Genomic DNA, 19746 nt, shown 5'->3' on the forward strand with positions numbered 1-19746 from the left:
AAAATCACATTATGGATTTATTTTGACAAAAATAACTTCTGTTGCTTTCATGGTTGTAGTCCTAGAAATTATCTTCCTAAAACCATATCCTGTCTGAAAGAGTGAGGTGTATATTAGTATTCAGTGCTTGGGAAGAGGTCAAACATATTGACTGACTGTTATTCTGTATCTTTCACTTTAACCAAGTTATATTATTTTAGTCATATCTGTAATCCACAATGGGTAGGTATGAAGTGAGTATCTCATGCAGATTTAGTCCATTTATGTAAACCTTTTCTGAAATATTGATTGTTTTCATGGATGGATTTATAACAGTTACAAATTGTTAACAGTGTAGAGAAAAACAAAAAAGTTTAACAATTTGAATTAATGATGAGCATATAAAAATGTATGGTTTGGAGCTCTCTAATGTGATTAAAAGGAGATTTCCTGGGCACCTGGGTGGCTCAGTTGGTTAAGCATTTGACTCTTGATTTCAGCTCAGGTCATGATTTCGGCTCAGGTCATCACCTCACGGTTCATGGGTTCAAGCTCCATGTCAGGCTCCAAGCTGACAACATGGAGCTTGCTTAGGATTCTCTCCCTGTCCTTTCTCTCTACCCCTCCCCCACTCCCTCCATCCCTCCCTCTCTCAAAATAAATAAACATTAAATTAAAAAAAGGAGATTTCCAAACCAGGACTTTTGTTTTAGAAAACTTTTAAAATCCTTTACTTTGATCACATACATATGACATTTGTTTTTTGGAGGGGTGGTTTTCTTGTTCTTCATGGATAATAAAGCTAAATTTAGGATATGGAGCTAAGTCTATTGCAACCTTTAACTTAGTTTTATATTTAATTATTGTAAAGATATCACTTGAGGGAGGCTTTTCACCTGTTTACTTATCAGATTTGTACTGATGGAGACATCACTAGTGCAGAATCAGAAATACCTTAACTAAAACACATCAGAGAATAATTTTGCATTTAAGATTTAGACCAGTGTTACCCAAAATATAATGTAAGGCAAAATATGAACAAGTAGCCACAATAAAAAAGATATTTAGAAAGAAACAAGTAGAATTAATTTCACTAGTAGCTTATTTAACCTCATATATCTTTGCAGAAAAGAGAAATACAGAAGGACTGAGGCTGCTACCTTTAGAAGGGTCTGTGTACAAGTTTGGCCCTTAGTTTTGGCAACTGAGAACTTGACTTTCCTCCATTCCCTGACTGGTAAGGTTCATGGTGCCTAGAGTTGGTGTGAACAACATCATTTATGCCATATACCTTCTTTCCTTTCGTGAGCCTACAATTTTGGTACAGGCAAGGCAGATAGATGGTGCCTATGTGCCTAGCCCTCAATAAAAACTTGGGTGCTGAGCTCTAAGTGGGTTCTCTGGGCAGAAACGTACATGTTACTGCATTTTTTGTTGCTTAAGAAATGCACATGCTTAGTGTGCCCTTCATGGGAGGGAGAGAGGATAAGGAAGTCTGTGAAAGGATTTCTCCAGACTCAGACAGTATTTTTCCTTTGTTGATCCTATATCCTTTCACTGTAATAAATTTTAGCTGTGAGTATTCAAATGTATGCTGAGTCCTGTGAGTCCTTCTAGCAAATCACCTACCATGTGGGTGGTGTTAGGGAACCCTGAAACAATATCCAAAATATTCTCATTTAACATGTATATAAAATATAAGGAGATATTTTACATTATTTCTTATCAAGTCTTTGAAATTCAGAATAAATCTTCATAATTATAGCACATTTCAATTTAGATGGGCCACATTATGAGTGTTCAATAGCTACATGTGGCTGATGGGCACTGTTGGAAAACACAGGTACAAGATGTTGGGAATAAATAAGACGAGGAGAAAGGAAAATGGCTGAAAGGCTTTCTTGCTAACTTTAACTGTATCTTTGTATCAAGCACTGCTTTGTAGTCATTTGAAATAGTGAAGCAGCCTTTACATAGCTGTTTTTTTCAAGTTTGAAAAGTTGATAAAAATTTTCTGGACACAGTTGATATCTATCAATAGGGCAACAAGCAGCGGCAGCAGTATACTCCATGCAAGTATCACTGCTGAGCTCAACATTTCCCACTACTTGAGAAACTCACTAAATCCAAAATAACTCAAAGCTTTTTCCCTTCATCTGTCCAATTTTCACTTTCTAAGTCAATCAGACCCTAACTGTAGGTATCTTTGACTCATTTTGACCAGTCCCCAAATCTTGTGTATTCTACCTCCACAACTCTTCTTTCTTCTGTCACTGCTCTGGTTCAGACCTTCCTGGTCTCCCCCTCTGACTATGGAAGTTAGCCTCCTAAGACCTCCACGCCCCAATTAAAGCACAGCCCTGATTACATCATCTTATAGTACAAGACCCTTCAAAACTCCCCAAAGCTTATAACATGAATTCTAATTTTATTTTATTTTATTTTATTCTAGAGAGTGTGTATTCATGCACACACAAGCTGGGGAGACAGGCAAAGGGAGGGAGGAAGGGGGAGAGAGAGAATGAATGAAATCTTAGCAGACTCTATGCTCAGTGTGGAGCCCAACACAAAGCTCAATCCCACGACCCTGGGATCTTGACCTCAGCAGAAATTAAGAGGCGGACGCTCAACAGACTGAGCTACGTCATGAACTCTAGTTTTTGTCTTCCTAAAAAAAAAATTTTAAGTTCATTTTTTCATTTTGAAATAAAGAGCATGAGTAGAGGAGGGGCAGAGAGAGGGAAGGAGAGAATCCTAAGTAGGCTCCACACTGTCAGCACAGAGCCCGATGTGGGGCTTGATGTCACAAACCATGAGATCATGACCTGAGCCAAAACCAAGAGTCAGGTGCTCAACTGCCTGGGCTACTCAGGTGCTCCTACTTTTACCCTTTAATTTAAAGGCTTTCTAACTCTAGCTAGGCTCCATGCCCAGTGCGGAGCCTAAAGCAAGGACTGAACTCATGGCCTGGAGATCAAGACCTGAGCTGAGAGCAAGAGTCAGACACTCAACCAACTGAGCTACCCAGGCAACCCTAATCTACCTTTTTTTTTTCAGTTTTTAATTTTTTTTTAAGTTTATTTCTTTGTTTTGAGATAGAGTGAGAAAAAGCAAGAGCACAAGTAAGATAGGGACAGAAATCAAGTTGATGCTCTACTGACTGAGCTATACAGGTGCTCCATGAGCTCTAATTTTAGCCTTTGTAAAAAAATTTTTTTTAAGTTTATTTATTAATTTTGAAAGAGAGAGCATGAGCAGGGGAGGGGCAGAGAAAGAAGGAAAGAGAATTCCAAGCAGGCTCCACACTGACAGTGCAGAGCCCAGTATGGGGCTCAAACTCATGAACTGTGATATCATGACCTGAGCCAAGATCAAGAGTCAAATGCTTAACTGAATGGGCCACCCAGGTGCCCCTCTAATCTACCTTTTGACTCATTTTTCTCTCTTCTTTCTTCTACTACTTCTTGTGGTCCAAATTGGCTCCATGCTTTTGTTCATTCTGTGGCCTGTTTGGAATAGCAACCTCAATTATCCAACATTTCTACCTTCTAAAATCTCAAGGATAAACTCCAAGGTCCTATCTTCAAGGACTACTTGCTCCATAATCAATGCTGTCTGCTAGAAGTAACCTGGATATTTAATCAGGAAGCACTTTGTTTTCTGTCTCAAACAGTCATTGTCATAGTCAATCCTGTAACTGCCTCATTTGCATCTATGTCACCTCACCTAAGTGACTATAATAAGATCCTTTAGAGCAGGGAATGTTTCATCCATTTCTGTATCTTCATAGCAAATAGCATCTTGTATGATAAATGTTAAATAAATGAATGGAAGGCAGGTAGGAAGGCTGGTTGGCTAAATTGGCTTCATAACCCAACTGCCCATCTGGCAATTCATCAAGTCTTGTAAAATTACAGACAGAAGAGTTCAGCTATAATAAAGCTTGTGTAGGTCACATACAATCATGATATTAATATAGAATCCATGGAACAATAATATTTTGAAATTACAAGTAAAGGGAAAAAGTACTAATTCCTAAATTTCTGAAGGAAAATATCTGATAGTATCTTACTCTTACACCTTTATATTTACAAATTTTGACTTGCAAAAATCATATAGTTTACCATTTTACTCTATTCACTTAGGCTATAAAGGCGAAAATATTTCCTTCTCTTATGAGGACAATATATACCAGTTATTTTAAAAATATATATGATGTGAACATACACACTAAACTATCTTGGGGCAGTCTGGATAAATCTTTAAATGGTGATTTTCTTCATACAGAGGTGACTGTGAGGAAAGGGATTAGTCAGAGAGGCTAATCAGCTCTCTCCAAATGTAGATTAAAGTTAAAGGCCACTTAAAGCCAAGCCAAAAACATGAAGGTATTTTTGAAATCAGTTTAAAAAAACTTTTTTAATGTTTACTTTTGAGAGAGAGAGAGAGAGCGCGCGCACGCACGCGAGAGTGAGCGGGGAGAGGCAGAAGGAGAAAGAAGGAGACACAGAATCTGAAGCAGGCTCCAGGCTCTGAGCTGTCAGCACAGAACCTGATGTGGGATTCGAACTCACAAGCCATGAGATCATGACCTGAGGTAAAGCCAGATGCTTAACCAACTGAGCCACCTAGGCACCCCTTGAAGACAGTTTTTTGTTTTTTTTTAAAATCAAAGGTAATGTAATATGATTTACACTTACAATAAGCAAAATCAAAATAATTATCAAAAGTACTGACAAGTCACTTGGACTTTTACAGGAGATAGAAAGGCAATAGAACCAATTTTTCCTTGGGATTTGTTCATGTGAATTATCAGGAATTTAAGGGAAGAATCCTAAAATCTGTCCTCAGAGTTCTTCCACTTTTAAGCTGGATTAGTATCTACAGTGAGCTACAACATCCTTTAAGATGAAAAAATTCTCACATGCTCACAAATTAGTAAAGATGACTTTTATTTTTTTTTTTATTTTTTTTTTTTTAAATTTTTTTTTTTTCAACGTTTTTTATTTATTTTTGGGACAGAGAGAGACAGAGCATGAACGGGGGAGGGGCAGAGAGAGAGGGAGACACAGAATCGGAAGCAGGCTCCAGGCTCTGAGCCATCAGCCCAGAGCCCGAGTAAAGATGACTTTTAAAGACTTAACTAAGATAAAGAGAAAACCCCATTATAACTACAAAGAAAATTTCTGAATATACACAAAAGGAAATTCAACTGTGTTGCCACAAAAAATCAATTAACCACAAAAGGAGGTTGTAATGAAGAAAATGAGGGAGAAAAAGCTTTAAGACATTTAGAAAACAAATAGCAAAAGTGTAGAAGTCCTTCCACCTTAGTAATTACCGTTAATGTAAATGAGTTAAACTCTCTATTCAAACAGCAGAGATTGGCAGAATAGATAACAAAAAACCCCCTAGATCCAACTATATACTGTTCTACAAAAGACTCACTTTAGATTTAAAGATACAAATTGGTTGCAAATAAAAAAAAAAAAAAATGGAGAAAGATATTCCATGCAAACAGTTAACCAAAGAGAGCTGGGGTGGCTATACAAATATCAGACAAAAATAGACTTTAATGTCAGGGTATTGACTGTTGCAAATGATAAAAAGGGACAATGTAGATTGGTAAAAGGGATGCATCAAGAAAATACAACAATCATAAAAATATATAAATAAATAAAATATCAGACCCCTAAATTATAAGAAGGAAACACTATCAGAATTTTAAGGGAGAATGAGATATTCTACAATAATGGCTGGAAACTTCAATATCCCACTTTTAATAATGGATACAACAACCAAGCAGAAGATAAATAACCAAATGAAAGAATAACACTATAAGTCAACTGGAGGACCTAATAGATATATAAAGAAAATTCCACCTAGCAACAGCAAAATATACATTTTTCTCATGTATAAGGAACTTTGTCCAGGATGGACCATATGTTAGGCCAGCCATATACACACAAAAATCTTAAAAGACTGATATCATACAAAGTTTCTTTTCCAATCACAATGAAGTAAAACTAGGTATCAGTCACAAAATAAAAACTAGAAAATTTGTAAACATGTGGGAATTAAACTACACCCTCTTAACCAACTGGTCAAAGAAGAAATCACAAGGGAAAATTAGATAATACCTGAGACCAAAGAAAATGAAAACACAGCATACCAAAACTTATGAGAAGCAATGAAACAGTGCTAAGAAAGAAATTTATAGCTATAAATGCCTACATTAAAAAAGGAGAAAGATCTGGAACCATTAACTTAACCTTAAAGAGCCAGAAAAGGAAGAGCAAACTAAACTCAAAGTTCTATGCCTTTGTCAGTAGTACTGAAATTATAAAGAGAGAGAATAGAAAAACTAAAGAAAAAACCAAAAAATGGTTCTTTGACGAGATCAACAAAATTGGCAAACTTTAGTTACAATGATTAAGGAAAAAAAGAAACAGAGATAAAATGACTCAAATTACTAAAATCAGAAATGCAAGTGGAGACATTATTACAGATCTCATAGATATAAAAAGGATTAGAAGAGGATACTAACAACAATTCTACACCAATAAACTACTAATCTAGACGAAATAGACAAATTCCTAGAAACATACATTCTACCAAAATTGAATAAAAACCAAACAGGAAATCTGAATAGATCTCTAACTAGCAAGAATATTGAATCAGTAATCAAACTATTTCCCAACAAAGAAAAGCCCTGCACTGAATGGCCTCACTGATGAATTCTACCAAATGTTTACAGAATGTCAATTCTCAAACTCTTTCAAAAAGCTGAAGAGAAAGGATCACTTCTTACTTATTCTATGGATCAGCATAACCCTGATACCACAGCCAGACAAAGATACTACAAGAAATTGAACTACAGACCAATACCTCTTTATGCATATTGATGCAAAAATTCTCAACAAAATACTAGCACTGAATTCAACAACATATTAAAAGGATTATACACCATGACCAAGTGGGACTTATTCCTGGAACACAAAAACAGTTCCACATACAAAAATCAATGTAACACCCCATATTAACAAATGAAGAGGGAAAAAATGACATGATCATCTCAACTGAATCAGAAAAAGCATTTGACAAAATTTCATGATGAAAACACTTAATAAACTAGGGCCAGAAGAAAATTTCCTCAATGTGATAAAGGCCATATATGAAAACCCCACAGCTAACACCATACTCAATGGTGAAAGGTTGAAAGCTTTTCTCTTAAGATCAGAAACAAGACAAGGATGTCTCCTTTCACTTCTATTCAACATAGTACTAGACATTCTAGCGAGAGCAATTAGGCGAGAAAAGGCAATAAAAAGCATCCAAATGGGACAGGAAAATGTAAAATTATCTGTTTGCAGATAACATGATCTTATATGTAGAAAACCCTAACAAGATTACACACACACAGACACACACAGAGCTAATCCAGTAAAGTTGTAGGATACAAAAAACAGCATACAAAAGACAAAAGTCAGGAGCATTTCTACACACTAACAATGAAAAACTGGAAAAGAAAATAATTCCTTTATAACAGCATTAAACAAAAAAATTCTTAGGAATAAATGTAACCAAGGAGATGCAAGACCTGTATACTAAAGAATACAAAACACTGTTGAAAGAAATTAAAGACAACAAATAAATGGGAAGACATCCTGGGTTCATGGACTGAAGACTTAATATTAAGATGACAATACTACTCAAAAGCAATCCACAGATTCATTATGATTTCTATTAAAAAAGAAAAAAACAAAAGTGTTTTCTGAATGTTTTCTTTAAGAGAAGGAAAGAGCTTCTTGGAAATATGGTTGGTTCTAGGGCTGGACCAGGGAAAACACAGTTGAGCCTGGGCTATCTTGTGGTAACAGAAAGTAAGAAAGTGATTTTTTTTTTTAAAGGCACATCAAAAGGATAAAGGAGACAACTTGAAGGAGCTCCCAGTGGCCAAAGCTGGGATTCTGAGCAACAAAATAATGTTAGTACTATAATAATTATATATCATATATAATTATATATATAATAATGGCATAAAATAAAAATCCATAAACTCATACTGATATAAATAACTGAATAGATAAATGAGGGGGAAAAACAGCTCTTTCTCACAGTTTAATTACAATTAATAAGGGTAGAAGGAATAATGGAAACAGAAAACTCCCATTAGGTAAACACTACAGGAATACCTATTACATGAGAAACTAACAACAGTGAGAAAAAGGATATTACATAGTCTCAAAGAGAATTATTAATTAAGATGAAAAAATCAGTAACTTTATAGTGGAGGAACCTGACAGCACGTTAAGCAAGTGACTGAAGTTAATGTCAGACAAATCCACATTATGTACCCCTGCCTCACTGGTGTGATACACTGAGAAAGATATAATGTGATTTCTGGGGTACTGACAGAAATACGTAACTTCAAATGAATCCATGAGAAAACATCAGACAAACCTAAACTGACAATCGGCTAAATAAATGGCCAATACCCTTCAAAAGTATTAAGGTCATTAAAGACTGAGGAACTGTCACAGATGGAGGACACTAAAGGACAGATGAAAGTAAATGCAATGTGGACATTAATGGGAAAACTAGTGACATGTAGATAAGGTCTATATACTGGTCAATAATACTGAGTCAGTGTTATTTTTCAGTTTTACTACATTATTAGGGGAACCTGAGTGAAAGGCATATGAAAACTACTATTTTCATAACGTTCTATATGCTTAAAATTATTTAAAAAAAGGGGCGCCTGGGTGGCGCAGTCGGTTAAGCGTCCGACTTCAGCCAGGTCACGATCTCGCGGTCTGTGAGTTCGAGCCCCGCGTCAGGCTCTGGGCTGATGGCTCGGAGCCTGGAGCCTGTTTCCGATTCTGTGTCTCCCTCTCTCTCTGCCCCTCCCCCGTTCATGCTCTGTCTCTCTCTGTCCCAAAAATAAATAAAAAACGTTGAAAAAAAAAAAAAATTAAAAAAAAAAATTATTTAAAAAAATAAGTTAGAAAAAAACAGCCTATCTAGATCTTCGATGAGCATGGTTTGGTAGATTCGTAATTATTCACCACGCTGAATTACTACTACTGATAATTTTTAAGTCTTGAAAGAAGTTTCCACTTTCTGCATTCCCTATCACATTTACACCTTTATACTAAGGTAGTGCTCCAATTTAATGTATTAACATGGTTTTTCATCCAGGACAGTTAATTCCTTGAGAATAGGGGCTAAGACTTAGTTATTTCTACATCCTGTTACTAGTCTTTGCCAAAAGAAAATAGAACTGAATTCTGAATAAATGAAAAGTTATGTAAAAGATCTCAATGCTATAGGATTTACTTACGCTCCACAAAGGAAGTAAAGAGCATTCTGAACCTGCTTAGCCGACTACCTTCATCTGCCCACATTCGGATCACTCCAACTCCTGTTTTCAGCATGACATCATTGGCCACAGTGCTGCAAAACTTGGCCTTCAGGTTTTCAATAGAACTGCTTCCATCATAAACTGCAACGAAATTTCTCTTGCATTCATTTGAGTGCTCCATTTGATAATCTAGGAACCTCAAATAAATCTGTAACATTAAAACAGAGAAAAACACTGCTTTTGAAAATATAAATTTGAATTTTCTAGTTCTGCTATCCAATGAACATGGTAGACAAGATTACAGTAGCTGACAGATAAACAGATAAATCTAACAACAGACAAAAGGCTGGGGCCTAAGCAGTTAAAAGACTAAGACACTCTTTGGCCTCTTTCTTTGTCTTAATGGAACTAAGCATTTAAGGAATCTTAAGTTTGTGTTTGATCTATAAAGAGAAGTAACTTTTTGTTCCATGAGGCTCACTGGTTGTCTTAGTTTCCTTATTATGAAAGCAATCTTGTGGTACTGACAGATTGGGAAAATAAAAGAATCCCTCATAACAAATGTAGTTTTTTAAAAGTTTTTCTTCACGTTTTTAAAGCCCAAGTTTAGTAGTAAGGTATATACAACCTGGTTTTTCATGTAACACATCAAAACCATTTTTATATTACCTATACTCTTCATAACCATAAACATTCCCATGATGTCCTGTCATTTATTTACCCTTATTCTATACTGCACATTTAAGTGGCTTTAAAATTTCACCCCATAAATGACAATTTCTAAGGTTTCTGTCAGGAAGATGTAAACTGTAGTACCAAAATAAGCACTATTAGTATTCTAATTTGATTAGCACTCTTTTTCTTGAAATTTTATAGGCAGGTTGCCACCTGGCACTAAGTTCTTAAAATATGCTTGGTCCACTCTTGTTTAAAGATTTCCTTTAGATTGTAGGCTTAGAAGGACTGTGCGCATTAATGTTCAGGTTGCGGGTTTAGAAGGACATTGTGCTGATCTCTAAAATAACTGAATGAAGTAACTATTATTCTTTACAGGCAAGGAGAAAATGAAGACTCAGATAGATTAAGGAATTTGTCCAAGGTTACTCAGGGTGAAGATCTGACCTAGGCTGGACTGACTCTAACATTTGTGTTCTTCCCACTGTCTGGGATGCCTTTCATGCAGGCACAAGCACAGTTCACTTTTTGCTCTAGTTACTCCTATGTGATTCTACAATTAAAATTTTAGTGACTAGAGAATACAGACTTCCTCTGATTGACATTAAAGACATATAATGAGTATTCAATCTAGTTTCTATCTCTGAGGTAGCAGTGTGATGCCACCTCCCTCCCTCCCTTTCTATTCATTCGTTCAAAGATTTTTTTTCTTAGATATTTATCTTTCCTTTTATTTTATTATTTTTTTCAATATATGAAATTTTCGTTCAAAGATTTTAAGTAATCTTTACACCCAACAGGGGCCTGAACTCACAACCCCGAGACCAAGAGTCACATGCTCTACCAACTGAGCCAGCTGTCTTTTAATTCAAAAGACTTGGGGCACCTGGGTGGCTAAATCAGTTAAGCATCTGACTCTTGGTTTCGGCTCAGATCACAATCTCACAGTTCATGGGTTTGAGCCCTGTGTTGGGCTATGCACTGACAGCACAGAGCCTGCTTGGGATTCTCTCTTCCTCTCTCTCTGCCCCTCCCAGATCTCTCTCACTCTTAAAATAAATAAACTTAAAAAAAAATAAAAGACTTCATATAACAAAAACGTAATGTCATAGATCTCTCTAAAATATCTTGATGGTACAAAACTAAGCAAACAAAAAAATATAGCTCAAAGGGTTAAATTTCGACCAAATAACTTTAGCTTATTTGAAATGACCAGTTTGCTACTTCCAAGAGAACAGTGGAAAATTGGTAACTAAGTAGGATCACCATTTCAAAACCTCATAAAACCTTTATAAATGTATTACATATAAGCAATAGGTTTCCTTAAATATATCATTTATTCTCATTAATTCCATTGTTTACATAACCAAAGCATTCTGTCCATGGTTCTGTGGTAGTGAGCAAGTTACATCAATACAGTAATTATTTGCCTTCCCTATTATACTGTAAGGTCTTCCAATGAGAGAATCATGTGCTAATTATATCTAGTGTAATTCTTGCTCATAGCAAGTAATCAATACATTGCTAGGCTTATAAAACTATGAACTGGTAGACCTAAATATAAGAAAAACAATAAAGAAGTCTGAAGTATTTAATCTTTTCTGTAATCCAAAGAAACATGGTACTACACAAGACCACAGTAAATGCTCTTTAACTTTTTAAGCCAAAAGTTTTAAGTCCTATGATAATGACATTCTTTTCTGAGTGTAGCAAAATACTGAAATAAGTTTAGTTCAACTAATTTTCAGAAAATATTTCTAACAGTATGAACCTAACAAATTGAAATAGGTGGGAGGGGGGCACATATACTCTTCTCTCACCCAGACTGCATGGCAACAAATCTACTAAATGCTCATCTCTTATCCCACTCCTACACCTTCCCCAGGGAGGTGGAGTTACTTTGATGGTGGGGAGTCTGGTCTCTCTTTCCCTGGACCACCAAGTAGGAAGCAGTGACCTTAGTGGGTTTCCTCTGCAGATGCAAACTTTCCTTGGGCTGGGATGGTCCAGGCTAGATTTAGGTGGGAAGTACAACTGGTGGGTAAGGAACTAGCAAGTCTAATATGACTCTCTCACTAAGCTGCTTCCTCTAGCCTTTGTTGTAATAAAGGAGCTATTTTGAATCTCCACATTCTCAGTGTGGAGGGAAAAGGGGATGCAGTCTACTGGAACTCCTGAAGACTCCAAAAGAAATGCAATGACATCCTCAGAAAGCAACTATGGACATATCTTGGAGGTACTGCATGTTTGGTTCCAGACCACAATCAAGTAAATACTACAATAAAGTGAGTCAAATGCATTTTTTGGTTCCCAAAACTGGCATATAAAAGTTGGCTTGCACAGTAGTCTGTTAAGCATGCAATAACATTAAGTCTAAAAAAAATGTACATTCCTTAATTCAAAAATACCTTATTGCTAAAAAAAATGCTAACCAGCATCTGAGCTTTCAGCAAGTCATTATCTTTTTGCTGGTGGAGGATCCTGCCTCAATGTTAGCCTGGGGTGACCGTGATATCTTAAAATAAGGCAACAATGAAGTTTGCTGCATCAATTGACTCTTCTCACACAAATTTCTCTGCAGCATGCAATACTGTTTGGTAGCATTTTACCCACAGCAGAACTTCTTTTAAAATGGAGTCAATCCTCTCAAACCCTGCCACTACTTTATCAACTAAGTCATGTAATATTGTGAATCCTCTGTTGCCGTTTCAAGAATCTTCACTGTATCTTCACCAGGAAGAGATTGCATCTCAAGAAACCACTTTCTTGCTCATCATAAGAAGCAACTCAACTGTTAAAGTTCTATCATGAGTTGCAGAGATTCAGTCCCACCTCTAGGTTCCACTTCTAATTCTAGTTCTCTTGCTGTTTCCACCACATTTGTAGATACTTCTTCCCTGAAGTCTTGGATCTTTAATTTGTAAAAAATGCAGTAAAATGAAGTGTGCCTGTATAGCATTCCAGATGAAAAGGAGATCCTTGATAATAGGCAGTACAACTACTGACATTAGATCCTTATCTTATAGTTGATATAAAATCAATCCTTAAATGTTAAAACCAAAGCACACAGATCAAAATACATAAGTGTAGTTCTACAACCTATGGTTAGGAAAGTTTATTAAAAACAAACATAGAAGACACAAAGTATAAACCATGAAGATAAAAATAATCAATTTTACTACATTAAATAAATGGACTTCCAGAACCACCCAAGATGAAACAGTATGGCTTAACTAAAAACTCAGAATAAAATGTGAAAAGCAACTACATGAAGATTCTGGAAAGTAAAAGATGGGCCTTGAAGGAAGTCAAACTTGAATGACCCATAAAGGAGGTGAGATTCAGTTTTTTCTTTCTCCTTTGTGTCCTGGGCGGATTCATGGAACTCACAGCAAAAAACAGACAATGAACTCAGAGAAAGCACTCCAGCCAGAAGACTAAGAAATTGGGACGAGGGGTGTGTGTGTGTGTGTCTGGTTTGTTTTTCCCACTCTACCAGCTCTGCCCAGGGTCAGCACCAGTCACAGATTTGCATGCAGCAGCTACAGCAGCAACTGAAACCCCAAGAGAAATCCCATCTCCTGAACTAGCAGAACTAAGAAAAGAATATGATGATGTCAAGAGAGTGTGGAGGGAGTTCCCCCACCCCATTTTTCCCCCTCTCTCTCTTAGCCACTCAAAACTCACAGGTCAGGAGGCAGAAGCACTGAAGAAACTTCTTTTCGGCCACAAGAGGAAATGAGAAAAGGAAACGTTATCTGGAGAATGTGAAGGAGTCTTGGAGAGCAGAGAACTAAAGAAAAAGCACTAATTCTGGCTTCCCTACATATTCATGGCATACCTATCTGGCTTACCTGCATATTCATGAAACAGAACTAAAGAAACATGACAAAGATGTTGAGAAACCAAATTCAAGTACCTGAGCAGGACATCCCCCGGGTAAGCCTCCACAGCACAGCAAAGGCCCCCAAAACTCAACAAATGCTGGAACTACCACCCACACGAAATGACATGGTACATGCAATCTGAATCTAACTGGGTAGACTGTCTGACAAAAATAAAATAAATAATAACAAAAGCCAACATTTTCCAGGTATTTTTAACAGGACCCAGAATCTCACAATGTTATATTGAAAATATCCAAGACATAATAAAAAATTACATATAAAGACCCAGGAAATGGGATTAATTCTGAAATGAAAAAATAGTCAACAGATCTCAATCCTAACAGGATCCAGATATTGGAACTGTCAACGCCTTTATTTTTTTTAATTTTTTTTTTTTTTAACGTTTATTTATGAGACAGAGAGAGACAGAGCATGAACAGGGGAGGGGCAGATAGAGAGGGAGACACAGAATCTGAAACAGGCTCCAGGCTCTGAGCTGTCAGCACAGAGCCCGACGCGGGGCTTGAACTCACAGACCGCGAGATCATGACCTGAGCCGAAGTTGGACACTTAACCGACCAAGCCACCCAGGCGCCCTTTTTTTTTTTAAATTAAAAAAAATTTTTTTTTGTCAACGCCTTTAAAGCAACAATATAAACATGCTCCGTGAGGTAAAGGCAAACGCTAAAGGAGTAGACAGATTATAGGAGAGAAATAGAAATTGTTAAAGAACCAAGTGGAAATCTTAGAACTGAAATTGAAAAATATAATGTCTGAAACTAAAAAAAAGAATCCACTGTATGGGCCCAATAGGAGAATGGGGATGGCAGAGTGAAGTCAGTAAACTGGAAGAGGACTCCTGAGAATCTGAGATACTGAGTAAAAAGGGTTGAAAACATATGAACAGAGCCTCAGGGACTTGTGGAACCATTTCAGAAGGCTTAAAATTCATGTCCCTTAAGTCTCAGGAGAAGAGATTCTTACAGAAAAAAATATTTGAAGAAATAATTGCTAAAACTGTCCAAGTTTAGTGAAAGACAAAAATTTAGATTCAAAAAGCTCAGCAAACATAAAACAGGATAAAAGCAAACAAAAACCAAGGCCTACACACGTCAAAAATCAAAATCAAAGACTTGAGAACTGACAGAGAAAAATGATGCATTTTGTAGAAGGGAACAATTTGAATGGCTGTGGATTGCTCTTCAGAAATCAGTGCCAAAGGCAGTCCATCAAAATTTTTAAATGTTGAAAAAGAGAACCTGTAAACTTTAGAATTTTATATACAGCAAACACGTTCTTTCAGGAACGAGGGCAAATAACACACCCGGGTGAAGATGTAAGAGACTCAGAGTTTGCTGTATACAGACCTGCTATAAAAGAAATGCTAAAGGAAGCTAGTTATTTATGTATTTATTTGAGACACAGAACGAACAAGCAGGAGAGGGGCAGAGATAGAGGGGGACAGAGGATCGGAAGTGGACTCTCTACTGTCAGCAGGTGCAGGGCTCAAACTCATAAGAAGGAACTCATGAACCTTGAGATCATGACCTGAGCCAGAAGTTGGACAAGCAACGGACCAAGCCACCCAGGCACCCCTAAAGGAAGTTCTTAGGTAAAAGAGAAAGGCTACTAGAATGAATCCTAGAACTTTATGAATGAAAGGAAGCAGATATGGTAAAATATCTGGATAAATATAAACCATCAAGAATAAAAAAAAAAGAGGATGGGGCGCCTGAGTGACTCAGCTGGCTAAGAATCTGACTCTGGATGTTGGCTCAGGTCATGATCTCATGGTTCATGCATGGGTTTAAGCCCTGCATCAGCCTCTGTGCTGACAGTGCAGAGCCTCCTTGGGATTCTCTCACTCCCTCTCAAAATAAATAAGCTTAAAAAGAAAAAGAAAGAAAAAAAGGGAATATCACTACAGACCCTACCAACATTAAGAAGAGTGAAAAAAGGGGGTGCCTGACTGGCTTAGTTGGTGGGGCATACATCTCTTGATCTTGGGGTTGTAAGTTCGACCCCATGTTGAGTGTAGAGATTACTTAGAAATAAAATGTTTCAAACAAAACAATAAAAAAAATACAGTAAACAGTTCTATGCCCCCAAATCAGATGACTCAGATGAAATGGACAAATTCCTTAAAAGGGACAAACTGCCCAAACACTTCTAAGAAAAATATGTAACCTGAATGGCCATATCATTTATCAAAAATAATGAATTCATAGTTAAAAACCTTACAAAAAAAGCTCCAGGCCTAGGTGAATTCACGGTTAAATTATACCAACCATGCAAGGAAAAAGTTATGCCAATTCTTTTACCAAAGACATAAGGAAACTACTGATCAGTATTTCTGCTGTCATACTGTGTTTTATAATAAAATATATATATTTCATCTTCATCTCTGTTTCTGGCTCAGAGCTCCCCAAACCCTTGGAATTTCCTGAGCAATAGGAGCAATGGGAGGATCTTTTGTTGTATTTGGTCTCTTGTCCTCAGTTCCTGAAAATGTTCTAGAGCCATAAAGTTGAAATGGGTGTCTTGTGGCTCTTTCAACAATTATTTATGTTAGGTAACTTTTGGAAATCCCCTAAAGATGGGGGCTGGTCACTGGGGTAAATAACCATGAATTGAGGGTTTACACTTTCAGTTCCACCCCAACTTCTAGGGAGAAGAGAGGGCCAGGGCTGACAGCCGATGATTTAATTAGCCATGCTTATGTAATAAGGCCTCCATAAAAAAACTCAAAAGGAAAAGGTTTCAAGAGCTTTCAAGTTGGTGAACCAGAATGTTTCCATATGCCATTGTGCTAAACCCCATACTCCATGGGTACAGAAGCTCCTTTGTTCAGGACCTCACCTGTATTTTTTCATCTAGCTGTTGATTTTTATCCTTTAATATGCTCTGTAATTAACTGGCAATTTAAGTAAGCAAACTGGTTTCCTGAGTTTTCTAAGTGGCTCTAGCAAATTAATCAAACTCAAGAAGGGGCTCATAGAAACCTCTGATTTATAACCAGTTGGTCAGAAGCACAGGTGACAACCTGGATATAAGAATGGCATCTGAAGTGGAGGCCAGACTTGTGGGACTGAGCCCCTAACCCTAGGAATCTGATGCCATCTCAGGGTAGATACTGTCAGAACTGAGTTGAATCACTGGACACCCAGTTGGTGTCTGAGAACTGCTTGGTGGTATAAGGGAAAAAAGCCCACAAGTTGGAAATGGTATCAGAACCATCACTCCAGAAAATAGATGCAAAAATCTTCAATAAAATATTAGCCAATCTAATCCAGCAACATAGAAAAATGGTAATACTTTTACATAATCACAACCAAATATGGTTCATCCTAGGTATCCAAGGCTGGTTTAAATTATGAAGAATCAATATAAGTCTCCATTATAAACCGACTAAAAAAGAGAAGATACATGATCACTTTAATCTGTTAATCAACATCCATTCATGATGAAAATCTTAGAAAAACAGCAGAACTTCTGTAATCTGGTAAAGGGTATCTACAAAAACCCAGAGCTCACACCATACTTAATGGTGAAAACCTGAATGCTTTCCCCCTCAAAATCAATAACAAGGTAACTCCCATTCAGCACCATACTGGAAGCTGTAGAGTGCCAGAGTGTAGACTTTAAAGCTCCAATAATCAAAACAGTGTGGAACTGACAAAAGGACAGACACACAGATCCATGAAACAGAACAGAGCCCAGAAAGAGATTCTTACAAATGAAGTTATTATTATTCTTTTAACGGAGGTACAAAAGCAATAATGGAGAAAGGATAGTCTTCAACAAATGGTGCTGGAAAAGTCAGACATCCATAAGCCAAAGAAAGAAAGAAAGAAAGAAAGAAAGAAAGAAAGAAAGAAAGAAAGAAAACAAACCTTGGGCTATACACAATACCTTATACAAAAATTAACTCAAAATGGGTCATAAAAATATAAAATTATAGAACTTTCAGAAGGAAATATAGGAAAAAATTATGACTTTGGGTCAGGCAAAGAGTTCTTAGATACATTAAAGGAAAATTCATTAAAAAATGAATAATTTGACTGCATTAAACTTTTTCTGTGAAAGACACTGTTGAGTAAAAAGAGCCACCAACTGAGAGAAAATATTTGTATATCACTTGCCAAAAGACTTAACCCAGAACTCAAAAGTGAATAGTAAGAAAACTACTCAATCTTAAAATGGGCATAGCCAACACCACTAAAGATTTAGACATTGCAAATTTGCAAATTAAAACCCATAGCATTATATCTTCATTAGAGTAACTATAAAAAAAACAAACAAAACAAAACAGCTGATAATACCAAGTGCTTAGAACTTACGTAGAGCAATTGAAAATCTGGTAACATTCCTTGTGGAAAGAAATGCAAAACAATATAACCACTCTGGAAAACAGCTTGGTGGTTTCTTATAAAGCTACCATGTGAATCAGCAGTCTCCTGGATGAATATCCAGAAAAATTAAAAACGTGTTTACACAAAACAGCCTGTACAGAAATGTGTATAGAAGTTTTATCAATAATAAAAAAACTGGAAACAGTCCCCATGTTCTTCAGCTGTTAAGAATAAACTATAGTATATCCACATCATAAAATCTGTTCATCAATAAAAGAAATGAACTACTGGTACATGCAATAACAGAAGAATCTCAAGCACATCATACTAAACAAAAGAATTCAGACTCATACATACTGTGTGATTCTAATTATAGGACGTTTGGAAATGGTAAAACTATAGAACAGTAAAAGATAATTAGTTGCCAGGGATCAAGATTAAAGATGGGTTTTGACTGCAAAGGAAGACACCAAGATAATTTCATTGGGGTAATGGAATGGTTCTTGATTATGGTGGCTGTCAAATGACTCTAAGCATCTGTCAAAAAATTTGACTGTATGTTACTTGATATGACCAAGTGTCAGCAAGGATTGAGTAATGAAAATACTCTTAAAAGAATAAATTGCCACTAACACTTTGGCAGCCTTTGGCATGCTCTGGTAAAGCTAAAGATGGTCATGTCCTACAACACAAAACTACACTTCTAGCTATATAACCAAATGAAGTCATCATACATGGGCATAATAAAAATACAAAAATGTTTATAGCAGTACTATTTAATATATTAAAATGTGAAAGCAAATTAAAAGTCTAAAAAGAGAACGGTGATTTATTTCTACAATTGATAAAAAATTTAAAAATATACAGAATAGTATATATTTTTATAGTACATAAATATGAAAATACAAAATTGTATAGAAATTATAAAACTCGAACTAAGGGTATGTAGGAAAGCTAAAGGGAACATATGAGGCTTCCTCTATTCCTGTAATAGTTTTTATTTTTTCATGTGACAATATTTAATAATTATTTAAATGTTTAAGAAATTAGGGTTGCCTGGGTGGCTCAGTTGAGTGTCTGACCCTTAATTTCGGCTCAGGTCATGATCCCAGGGTTGTGGGATTGAGCCCCGTGTCAGGCTCCGCACTGAGTGTGGAGCCTGCTTAAGATTCTTTCTCCCTTTGCCCCTCTCCCTGTCTTGCCCATGTACTCTCTTTTAAAAAGGTAAAAAATAAATGTTTAAGAAATTAATATTGCTTAGACCTTGTTATTTCTTAGACCTTGTCTTTGAAGTACTTCATGAAGAAATAATTCGAGATTCATAAATTCTTAGGAGTGTTATTTGGAATACTGAATATTGGAGAATGTTACTTTTTCAAAACAATTTTTTAATGTTTATTTTTGAGAGTGAGCAAGGAGGGGAGGGGCAGACAGAGAGGGAAACAGAGAAATCTGAAGCAGGCTCCATGCTGTCAACGCAAAGCCTGAT

General features: G+C 36.4%; 1 protein-coding gene across 3 annotated transcripts in view; it reads right to left on the reverse strand.

Annotated features, from left to right (window-relative positions):
* NETO2 (neuropilin and tolloid like 2) overlaps nt 1-19746 on the reverse strand; it is a 59091-nt gene that overhangs the window by 11814 nt on the left and 27531 nt on the right. For all 3 annotated transcript variants that reach the window (XM_058708063.1, XM_058708062.1, XM_058708064.1), the window contains one exon: nt 9323-9551. In XM_058708063.1, the coding sequence (XP_058564046.1) occupies nt 9323-9551 (229 nt within the window). The remainder of the gene's footprint in view (nt 1-9322; nt 9552-19746) is intronic.

This window comes from Neofelis nebulosa, chromosome 17 (assembly GCF_028018385.1).
Source record: "Neofelis nebulosa isolate mNeoNeb1 chromosome 17, mNeoNeb1.pri, whole genome shotgun sequence".
NCBI lineage: Eukaryota > Metazoa > Chordata > Mammalia > Carnivora > Felidae > Neofelis > Neofelis nebulosa.